Source organism: Mycteria americana, chromosome 1, assembly GCF_035582795.1.
Source record: "Mycteria americana isolate JAX WOST 10 ecotype Jacksonville Zoo and Gardens chromosome 1, USCA_MyAme_1.0, whole genome shotgun sequence".
Lineage (NCBI taxonomy): Eukaryota > Metazoa > Chordata > Aves > Ciconiiformes > Ciconiidae > Mycteria > Mycteria americana.
The window spans coordinates 162,587,974-162,600,376 of NC_134365.1; the positions used below are offsets into that span (position 1 = coordinate 162,587,974).

At 39.5% G+C, this 12,403-nt stretch overlaps 1 protein-coding gene across 1 annotated transcript in view; it reads right to left on the bottom strand.

The window, feature by feature from the left end:
• The window catches only part of PCCA (propionyl-CoA carboxylase subunit alpha), a 299,930-nt gene that overhangs the window by 285,512 nt on the left and 2,015 nt on the right, over positions 1-12,403 (bottom strand). The window contains exons 2-4 of the mRNA XM_075526371.1: positions 6,389-6,466; positions 2,793-2,840; positions 2,629-2,697 (exon numbers count right to left, since the gene is read on the bottom strand). Of these exons, the coding sequence (XP_075382486.1) occupies positions 2,629-2,697; positions 2,793-2,840; positions 6,389-6,466 (195 nt within the window). The remainder of the gene's footprint in view (positions 1-2,628; positions 2,698-2,792; positions 2,841-6,388; positions 6,467-12,403) is intronic.

A 12,403-nucleotide genomic window follows, 5' to 3' on the forward strand; every position in this document is an offset into this window, starting at 1 on the left:
AAGGAGTGAGGGATGTCTTGCTTAATTCCATCAAGCACAAAATCAAAAGAATATTTGCAACTCTTTTATAGCGTTCCACCACTAAGCAAACAGGTTTCTCCTAGCTACATGAGGACAGACGTTCATTTGGCAGGTTGTATCAGCTCCCAAGTTTGATTTCAGAGTGTTTGAGATTTTGCTACCACTGGTATAACCAAGAAGATAGCTGTTAATGGAAACTGAACACAAATTAACAACATGGGGCAAACGTGCTTTGTTACTTTATGGTAAGTAACACAGTCAAAGAATTTGGCCTCTGGACTCATCTATGGAGATCATCCAAACTGGCAGTCACATGCATCACTGCAATGGCCAGGTCATTTCCATAAACAATGAACAACCAGAGGTATCCAAGTCATTAAGACAGATGACATTAGTTAAACTATTTCCCAGTGCAAGTGCTCAAGGTAGTAACTAAAGGATTTATGGTAGATATAAACTAATTTTTTGGTCTAATTATACATATGTTGCTTAGACTTAATACCACTACACACAGAACAGCGTTTCAAGTAGCCTTTCTCTCATTTTCCTTTAAATACTTGGGGCTTCTTCAATGCACACAGCTAATGCTTAACCTTGTACAGATTGGATCCTTACTTAGACTGATCAAACCTAAGAGCTAAACAGACACTATTTCAGTGTTACAGCATTTGTTAGAGCCTCATCTCTAGTTCATGAACTCAAACTGTCAGCATCTCATTTAACACACTCAATGTTATCTTTATGAACTGTTATGAGTATTTAATTCATTTCTGACATGCTAGCTTGATTTCCTTTCTCTTATGAACCATTACAAATTAAAGACCCTATTCATATTTTAAAGCTAAGACAGCACTGTAAATTGAAACAAGTAGCTATTATATTTTCAGTTTCCTCTCTGTAATGCACTATTTGTACTCCCTTCCCTAAGGTCATGAGTTGTACTTTTTCCTGTCATTCTTATTTCCTCATTATGTTCTTCAATCTTGGTTTTTACTTACTGCTTTCATTTTCTCAAGTCCACTACAGACTGGTGAAGGAACATGCTTCCTCTTTTTAAACAGCCTTTTTAGTCTATTGTCAGAATGAATTCATGCCAGCAAACAAGGTTATGCAGTGCTGCTAAACAGCAAATCCGTTTACCCTAACAGCAGATACCATATACATAAGATGGAACACAAGTACCCATCAGCATGCTTCAGTTTTACCAGAGGGATCATAGATCATAGAGTAGTTTGTATGTATATCCACTTAACCCTTGGCTTCCAAAAGAATCATAATTTATCATTATGTCCAACACCCATCCATTAAAAATTCGTTTCACAGTCCATTGAGCATCCACAAGCTACTATAATCTCCCAGTTAGGGCTACCACTTTACATCCAGACCAAGTATACTCTTCATTCACCTCAAAAAGAAAGAATTACTCAGCATAGAAATCCAGCAGTACGGCATTTGTCCCATCTCAGAAAATCAGTTTCAGTCCCTTGCTCTACCTACAGCCTATTTATATGAACTGAGCTGGTCATGTAGGAATAGAACCACAAAAGGACTCAAACAAAAGCACTGTTAAAGCCCAAAGTGCCCAACAGTTCTCACCTTTCACTTAACTCTGAAAACAGCCAAGTTCTAACTACTTTCAGATTCCATCAACCACGCTTCAGTTTTTCAATGTTGAGCAACCCACCACCTATATTCAAGTCCTATCCTGCATAAAATCCACATTTTTTCCTGATAGCTTGTCTGAGGACCTCTTCTATTAAGTCATAACGCAGGGTTTTAACTCCCTTCCAGATTTCAACAAACTATCCTGGGACATGTGGGCACCCCCAGTCCCTTCTGTAGTAGTTCTTGCAGGCAAAGAATAATATGATGTTCTCTCTAGTCAACAAGGATACACAAGTATGACTACACTTGCTGTTATATCACAAAGGAAATTATCTTCCTATTTTTGCTACAAGTGACTTAAGTAAAGAAGAGACTACAAGACCTGAAATGGGCAAGTAGCTAGACAAATGCCTTATTTGTCTAGACAGCCATTTTACCACCTTCCTGCCATGCTGCTAAATATTCAAGGCACCTCAATATCATCATCAAATGGAACAGCTCCAGTAGGCCTGTTCAGCACACCTGGTAGGAAAGGGCATTCCTCTGGGAAGTCAGAAGCAATGAGTTGGATTTACCAGGCACAGGAACAATTTATATCAAGTTCTATACCATCTCCTAAGATCCATTCTTCATTGCCTTTTTTGTGTACATTAGCAAAGCAAAATTTAGGTTTCACTGCCACTCTTACACTTGGTGCACATATCTACCTGGTGTTACTGTCTACCTTAATCCAGGGAAAAAGCAAGGTAATATTTACATAAGCAAAACACAGAAGAGTTCACACAAAATACATGCTAAATACTTGCCCAATCCTTCCCTCCCCCCACCCCCACCCCCAGTATCTTCCCTCCTTTCAAGCACATGGACAAAAAGGACACATACAAAGATACTTCAGAATTGCCAACATGCCCACCATGGTAATCAACAAGCCTGCATAACAGTTGCAAGTCTTGTTGAATTACTAAGATCCCATCTACCATTTGAATTGAAGCAGTTACTTACAGCATTGGCATCGACATCACTGTGTATGGCAACTGTTTTAATCCCCATCTTCTTACATGTTTTGATGACCTACCACATAAGAAGTGACAATTATCAATACTTAAAATACCAATAGTTTAAGAATTAACTACAAAAAGAAAAAACTTAAAAGATTACATACTTACTCGGCATGCAATCTCTCCTCTGTTGGCAATAAGGAGTTTTTCAAAAGTCTGAAGGGAAAAGAACAATAAGGATCTTGAGATGAACAAAACAAGTTTTCTCCCTCCAGTAACAAGCATTCTTTTCTCCTCGACTTCCACTAAAACCCTGGTTTATCCATGACCTTGTAACTCCAAGATCACCTACTTTTAAAAGGGTTCTACCAATTTAACAATGATGGTATAGCATAAAAGGTATGCTATAATAGATCTAACTAGCACATACACAGGTTCAGAAGGAAAAGGTGTTGACTATTCACACCAGCATTCCCTGGATCTCCTTATCATGCACTGTGCAGAATCTGGAACTCTACAGAGGCTCTAGGAGACAGTCAAGTCCAGGGAATAGACATTCATAAGCACTGCCAAATACACACCAACAACCTCTACCCTACAAACACTTAAGTTGCATGTTTTTCAATGCACAGAAGATATTCACAGGAGGCACACTTACTGTACTTCCCAGATCTCTGCTTTTTTTAAAATTACACACAGGGAAGGACCTCACATTATGGCAGTACTCTAAAGATCATGTTTTAAAAGTTTACACCTACATTCTGCTAGACACAGAGCAAACACCCATGCCAATGTTACCATCCTTCTGTTGGAAGTTAGCATCGCTGTCCTTGTCACACTGCAGTACCCCTGTGAAAGTTCCCAAACCTGCTTTGGGAAAGTGCCTGTATAAAACCTAAACCTAGCTGATTTTACTTCTACTTGGAGAATGCTAGCAGGTACCTGTGGTCAGTGCCTCTAACCAGCACAGATGACCTAGAATACAATACTCATCTGTCATGGGAGATCTTTAAAAGGCATTCCTATCATAAAAAGGAGAGGTTCCTCTCTGCCTAGGGCATGAAGGGTAAGAGACCAACACTCCCACTCTGTACAGGCATGCTTACCAAGTTGTACCAGCCAGGCCCCTCTTTGTATCTAAGCCTCATGTGAGGAACCTGATAAAATCCTGCATTGCCATCATGACGCTATTACACACTCAATACTAAGTAGCAACCAAAGTGCAACAGAACAGCAAATCAAGTTTAGTACGCCCCTGAAATTCACTGCCACCTTTCACACTGGGGTGCACCTAAAGTATAAATATACCTTCAATACTCCTATCATGCCTGTAAGAAGGGGATAACAAGCTGTCATAAGTCAATAAGCCTTAAACCCTAGACAAACACTTCCCATTAAGAAAGAGTGGCAGAATGGCAGAGGAGCAGAGTTGCTCAGCATAAAAATCTCTTTGCTGGGAGTAAGGATTATTGCTGTCACTGGCCTTGCTTCTAAATATACAGGTGCACTTTGATACTGCACCTGCTTGGCTGTAAACACAGGCTGCTACTGAAAGGGACAATCCTGCCTTTCACTCACCCCCACTGCTTTCCATGCATCAGACCTAGCAGGGATGCAGCTTCAGGACACATCAGTTCAACGCACTAGTCAAACAGTCCTACTCTGCCCCCCACACTCCAAATCAAAAAACAGGATAGAGAACCAGCAGGACTCTCCCCTTCAGGGGCAGCCTAGTTACACCAGATTAGGTTTATCAAACTATACCCTAAGACATTCAATAGCTATTCTCCCTCCCCTACACCAAACAGCTGTTTTTCATAGGGACTGGGGGGAAGGAAGTATTGCCACTGCAACAATGAAACTGTTTGTTACCCCCTCCAGTCATTAGTTAATTTGGGGAGGGATACACAGGTGTAAGAGGAGAGGAAGGAACACTGTAAAACCCCAACAGGAATTGCTATTGACAGACTAGGGTATATATTGTTTGCTCACCTACTCCAAGCAGACACACTCAAGGTGCCCTTGACCAAATTTACTCCTTCAAAGCCAGGGCTGAGCTGGCATCACATGACCAGTTTAAAAATACTACCATGTGATAACAACATACAGAAATTAAGCAAGAAAACCCTGCAGGTAAGAGCTGCAGCAAGCTTATATGGTAAACTCAGCCAGACCTGCTGAGGAACGCACGCCACTGCCTAGTACACAGGCACATCCCCACCCCACTCAAAAGATGGATCTTAAACATCATTAAGCAAGCTCAATTATCAGAGGTACAAATACTGTAAGAACACCACAGGAGCCAGCAATTTGTTTGGAGAGCTTTTTTAGCTGGCGACCTGTTCTAAAACCCAGTGAAAACAACTGAAAGGTTTCCAACATGCTCACACAAATTGTTCCTGAATCTAAATTTCAGCATTTTAGGTACCTGAATGTTTTTAGGCATACAGACTTGAGGGGGAATAAAAAAGCTCCCAAATACTTGGCATTGAAAAGTTTAACAACTCAAATACTTCATCAATTTAGTTCTCAGTATATAAGAGTTGTTTTATCAATCAAGTATGGTCACAGTGCAAGACAAGACTCAGTATCAATATGTTAATATTTGACATTCATTTTAATTTTCTAATTCTGCAATAAAAACAGTAACAGGAAGAGACTGGACTTTTGCTCCTGCTGTTAAAGACAAGTCTCAAGTCCAGCACATAAAAAACCTACATGCTGCTTTGAACTAACATGCAGCATTTCTTTTTTGTCATTTCCACTAATCAGCTTTAAAAGGTCTGATATGAAAGTCTTCTCATTACAAAGACAGTGGAAAGGGCAGTGAAATGAAAAAGTAGGAGAGCTTAAACTATCTGTAGTAGTCACTGGTTGGAATGATATAGCTCCTAGTTAAGAGAAACCAAATACCCAATTACATTGTCTAAACATAACTATGCCTTTAGAAAAGGAAGGGGACCTTGATTAAGCAAGGACCTTAAGAATATTATTTCTTCAGAAGACTTCTTTAAGCCACAGTTCTAGCTACGTACTGTTTTTCCCTGTTCTTGAATACTATTTCACTAATGGTTAGTTGCTTCTACACTGGTATAAGGGCAAGCCTATCAGTCCTGAATTGTAGGCATTCTTGCCCTTCAATCCTAGCGTACCTTTAGCCACATTATTTTTCCAAGTGTTTTACTTTAGAGGCCATGCCAAGACAATCTCCCACAAGAAAAGTTTTTCTTGGCTAGTAACTGCAAATTGAGATTGCTACTGCACAAGTCCCAACATGAGGATTTATTATTCTCTGCAGGTCTTAACAGCCCATCTTTATCCAAGCTCTAAAGTTCTCACCCCCGTGTCAGATCACCCACCTGCTGCCACTATTGCATACTTTTGTTTCTATGAAAAGTTTTTGGCTAGTCTAGCTTGCAGATGTTTTAGCAGGTCTATACCTCCCATACCATGCAAAATATTAATAGTTGTTTCATAATTATAACATGATCAGGCCAGTATGTAACTCCCAAGCTCATAATCACTTATCCAACCTTTTAATGTATGCACTTGAAGTAGTATCCAATCTTGACACGTATACTGCAAAAGCAACTTCCTTCTTGGTTTAAAAAAAGGAAGAAAAACATGCTATTAACAGTGACTGTACAGGGGTTATACTAGAACTACCATTGTTAGCAGCAGCACAGGGGAGAGGATAGCTTTAAAAGCCAAATGTCAGTGGTACAGTAAAATGCTAAAGAGAAAACATGCACCATACTACTTACCTTCTCATTTGGATCATACACAGATGAATACAGTTTATGTGAAGTTATAAGGCACCATCTTGAACACAGCATTTCACACTACAGAAAAAAGAGGGAGTTAAACATTTTCTTCCTGCTACAGTATTCCAGCAAGATAAAAACAGTTCATATACTGACATCTTGAGGAAACTCTTCCATATCCTTCCATTCCCCCACCAATTGGATGAAAGCTTAAAGATCTGCCCTCCCCAAGCACACACCCAACAAACAGTAACCAAAAACAATTCAGAAGCTCTAGATACAAAGTCATTAGCTTAGGTATAAACGATCTTTAATAAACTCTCCACTATAATGTCTTCTTTCCTTCTTGTTCCAAGGAACACCTACCAAGGAGTTCTCAGAAGAGCATGCATGTGTCTGTACACACGGGGGACGGGGAAAGGCCTTCACTGCTAGTGAGCTGCTGGGAATAGAGCAGGTAATGGACTGGGCCAGTATGGAAAGCAAAAGTAGAACAGACTTTAGATGCTAGTTCAGTTCCCAGTCTTCCCCACCACAGCCCCTGACACTGGTCTGAGGAAGACTCCTTTTTCTTTGAGACTTCTGCTCTGAACCAACTTCTACAGAGACTTAGCTCCTATAGTGTAACAATTTTGCATGATATGTCAGGAAAGGAATCATACATATGCTATTTCAAAGAGAACATAACAGATGATACAGCAAATTTGCAAGTGTATCAAGGACATTCAGACAGGTACTTTGCAAGCAAGTCCTTTCACAACATAATGGCACTTACAGGTAACAATAAACAAAAATAATCACAGATAAATAATCCCACACCAAAGTTGCATCAATACAGACAACTTGGGGAAAGCTACACTTGCTCACCCAGTTAGAATCAAAAAGACTGTAAAAAGCCTTAATACCAAATATTGCCTAGCAGGAAGCACCAAACAACAACTGGCAACTGCCAGAACTCAGAACCTGTCAATTCTGTCTGAAAGAATTTTTCAGAAGTTGCAGAAATCTGAGTAAGAAGTTTAGTAGACAGTAAAGGCTCTCCTGTGAGAAAAGACTGAAAATGATGAAGATGGATTACACTAGAAAGGAGACCAAAAAGTAAGAAGTACATGTCCATATAAAGAAGGTAATTAGATAATTCAGCTGCTCCTTCCACATCAGTAGTAAACACAGAATTTTGTCAATTTTTCAATTATCTTAAGTTTACTGTAAGCTCACACTGACTCTGAACTACTAGTGGCTGGCAGTAACTAGAATGAGAACACTCCTTACACAGCTCTCTAGCCTGATCTAGTTTGAAGACACTTTTCATGACGCATCACAGAAAGCAGAAACCAGTCCAGGATTGAGAAGGGCATCGCATTTGTAATGCAGCTGATATTATAATGTTATAAAGGAAAAACAATAGATTTCAATACAAGTCCTGTAATACAGAACACTAAAAGGAAGCCTTAGAGCACACTACTACCTCATGCCAGCTCAGACCAAGCTTCACGAGTAGAAAGCTCCTACAGTTTCACAAACCATTTAGATGCCAATCACTAGTGGCAGACATAGCATACACTGTCCCAGGTAATCCAGATAAACTTTATTATTCTGGAACTAAAAAGTCAGTGGAAAGCAACTGTTCCACCCCATTTCAAATGCTGGGTTCTCTCCCACTCAGTTTGTTTTGGCGAGGTTTTTTTTGCTTGTTTCATTTTTTCACTTCACTCTCCAAAAACAAAATCCAGAACAACCTGAACTGCAAATTATTTGATGTGCTAAAATCAAAACCACCAGAGGTTTCTTTTTTGCAGGGGTATATTATACTCTTCATCTGAGGATGTGACAGTACAAGCTCTTTCAGGCATTAAAGAGGGAAGAGACAGTTAAGGACCAAATTCTGCCAGCTGCAACCACACCTACCAGCTGGTCATTATCCCAAGTCTACAGCAGGACTGTTACACCTTCAGTAACTGTATTGAGATCCTTGCTATAGCAAGGATAGCTATAGCAGAAGCAGAGTATACTCCCCTGCTCCAGAGTACGCACATTTAAGCAGATTGAGTCCCTCTCCCCTCAAACATTATTGACAGAAGTGCTTGTGGGACTGCAAATAGTCTGAAGAAGGTCATACAGGACAAAAAAATATCCATCAAGTTAATATTATTCATTGAAGAAAGTGCTTGTTAAGGGTCAGCAGGGCTATCTAAATACTTCCAGTTAGCTGGGGGAGGGGGCAAGGGAGGAAAAGCTTCTGAACTTTCTCGTAAACACCTTTTATACAAAGCTAGTTTTGAATGCATATGAGAAGCCAGAAAAATTTATGCCACAGATGGAAACTGGAAGGAAAGGCTATGATGGGAAAATTAGTTAGCATTAAGTTTCAGAACCTTAGCCATGTGCCATCCTGAAAAAAGCCCTGTTCAAGCTTTTTATACAGAAAGTTACCAAGCAATTAAAAAAATGGAAAAGCATTAAACCACACTCAGCTCTGTTTTTACACTACAGAATTGGACAGATTTCACAAAAAAATCTTGTAATAACCTAACCTAATTATGCACCTATGTTTAAAAACTTAACTACCTCCACACACATGAATCACTTAGAGAACCAGGTTCAGCACTTACTTGAATACATATGGAGAAATTTCCTAACACAAATGAAGTATATTGCTCAACTCAGATGTTAAATTCCACCTCTAATTCAGTTTTGGAAATAAGGGGTTGTAGCATTTTATATGTATCTGTACCAGTATACACTAAGGTTTAAGAGCTTGCTTAATCTAGAATCCACTTCAAGAAAAGTATCTTTAGTGCTCTGCTCCCAGTCACTATGAGCAGTTGACTAAGTACTTAAAAATAAACAGATATTTTGTAATTAACACACAACTAGGGCCACAGTGGAACACTGCTAAATTGCCATCTCTAAACTGACAGCTACTCAGGTGTCACCTACCCCAGGGTTCCAAGCTCCTGCCATAGGTAAGTTCATTAAAAGCTACACCAAAACCTCCAAAGAACTCTCAAACCACCAACCTAGCCAAGCCAATCTAACCCTCAAGCTAGATTCTTAATTGGCTGCTTCCCCAAAACCACACATGCCCTAGGTATTATACCCAACATAAAAATCTCCTCAGAACAGAGCCCAGAGAGCTCAGCTTGGGCTAGTGACTTTTTTTGTATCTTGCAAAACTAGGAGAGGGCAGACATCAGGTATAACCTACTTTTGTCATGACTTGTTACTTCAATTTGATAAAGCTTTTGACTCTTGAAAGCCCAAGAACACAGACTATTCATTTATGAGAGCTCAGCTCTGGACTTCCGAGTTTGGCTTGGAGTTTCCCCATCTCTACTGAATCCTCAAAAACCAGATAGTGTTACTACTGTATTTTGGAAAAGCTTCCTGCTTTATCTATTAATTGCACAATAGCCAAACTGAGCTCAAACCTGAACAGCTGTTAACAGCTATAAAATAACTTTATATAAATCAAACTACACAGCAAGTGGTAGACCACACACTGCCACTTTGAGGCCTAGCAGAGAACCTGCCTCCCAGGGACCCAGTGCAGCCCTAGGAAATCTCTTCAGGTGGTTTAAGGACACAGCACACAACAGCAAAATATAAAATTAACTTGTTATTTAGAGATGGCTTACATGTGTGTATTTAAGGTTTATATGTCCCTCATTAAGGAAACACATTTCCCTGCCATACTGGTCATCTTGTAAATAACTCATTGATACTGAGCTTTCTGGGCAGAAAAAGGTCTCAGTGTTGAAATGGAGATGCAGACTTCCAGATTTCAGGCAGGAAAAGCATCATATACCAACATTTGCTTTAAGAAGCCTAATATGGGAAAGAATGTATATTTTAGCATTACTAGAAAATACAGTAAGCAATGCCTAATAGTAATAGCTAGAGTAGCATACTTGTTTTCACTAGCCATAAATTCTACCTCTTCCTTCTGTCTTCCACTAGCAATTCTACTAAGATTTTTTTTGTCCCTACACTTTCAGAGATTCAAGTTTAAGACACCATGAGAATAACCCCTTTATATTTGCAGCGTATTTCCCATTAGCTCTAAGCATTCCTGAGTAATTATAAAACAAAGAAAAATTAATTTTTTCCATATTTTGATTACACAAGAACTTCAGGTATCTGCAAGAATTTTAATCTATAAGGCTGAAAATACAGCTTATTAATACAAGATTGTACAAATCCTGTAAACAGAAAAGTAAGCAATGCTTCTGGGTTTTTTCCCCCCTCCAATGAAGCACTTTCCCATCCTTTGTATTCTCTCAGAGTGCTGAACAGCCAAGCACTTTAAGTGTAAGCAGATCCTCTTGAAGCCTACTGCAAAGATGTAGCACAAGGTTTTGTAAGGTACACTGCACTATACGTAACAGTTTTCACTCTTCCAGGTTTGAGAACCACTGGTAATTCTAAGAGGGAGAAGAGAAAATCCATTTTTCATATTTGCCAACACAGCACACAAGCTACACACAAGGAAACACCCATCCACCTAAGGCTATTTTTTTTTAAAAACTAAATCATTCCTACACCCAAGTACCTTCTTCCCTCATGTCAGTCCCAAAAGTTTGTATAGTCACACAGTGAACCAGACAAGGGAATACACCCAGCTGAGAAGATACTCACAAGGAATGGGAAAAACATGTTCTCAGCCAGATTTCAGTCCAGCTTATCCACTTAGATATTCAAGCAGCAGTGCTGGCACAAGTTGGAGGGAGACAGAAGCCCAAAAGCAACCAGCCTATGATCAAGACCTAGCAGCTGCACAGAGTTGGAACAGTTTCTCATGGCAGCAGCCTGAACAGCTCCAGTAAGGCCAGCGCCTGTGAAATAGACCACAGCACTGTGACAATCATGCAGGAACCACCAAGGCAAGTTTTGGACAGACAAAATAACAAGAAAATTAAAACACACAAATAGTGTTTCAGAACAAGACTGACATTTTTTTACTCAATGTAAACTTACTCAATGAACTCTTAACTTTTTCTTCCAGAACTAAGACTTGCCCACAGTAGACAGCACAGCATGCTTTGCCTACAGAATCCAAACAGCTACTCCTGGGAGCAAGCAGAAAACTCGAAGTCTCTACCTGTGGTATGCTTTAAGAGTGCTTGTCAGTACTAACATCTGTAGTTTACATACTAGAAACAATCACTGAACTCCAGAAATTTAGGTCTACATTCATCTCCCCAGAGTGGTGACCATTTTAACTCCCTTCCTTAGTGGCAGATGATACCAATCTTGCTAACCCATCAGTCTAATGCTTCTGTGCTCAAACAAGGGGAAAAACATTTCCCTGGAATAACAGCATGCTAAAAATAACGCCACAGAAGAGAGCAAGGAGCTCCCACTCTACAGATAACATCCATGACTTAAAAATGGTGGGTGCATAGGTAACATATGAGGGCACAGATAGCAGAGAAACTTTCCATACATTTAGTTCAATGGTTAGAAAACTGATCTACACTGATAAAATCTGTACCAGCAGTTTACTCTTGATTTCATGATGTATAGTATTTATCACATGCTTTTACATTATTCTAAGCAGTCTGCCAGCTCTCTCAGAAGAGTTTCAAGACTGAAATATCAAAAGCCATCTCATCCTCATTCTGTAACTACAGCCTTCTTTCAACATCAGATTTTCTCCCAGCTCCAGAAGTGCAAAGCACTCAAAGAAATTTTGGTTATATTCTAAACGGAACCAGTTCTGCATAAAAGCTAAATAGAAGTGATAAGCATTCAATTAGAAACACAGCAATCAGTCAAATCCCCAGCTCAGTGTTTTTGCACTGTCCTTTCTCAGGTCCTTTACCGATTCCTACATGAGAGGGGCAAAAGAAGTTAAGGACAACTCACTAGCTACTAGCCCTTGCAAAAAAATGTAAGGGCTCCAAGCACATTAAAGTTTGAATCAACTATATTATTTGCCTATGTTAGCAAAATATAAAAGAATCTGTGAAAGTAATTACCATGCAAATTTGTTTTATTAAATGTTTTCCAATA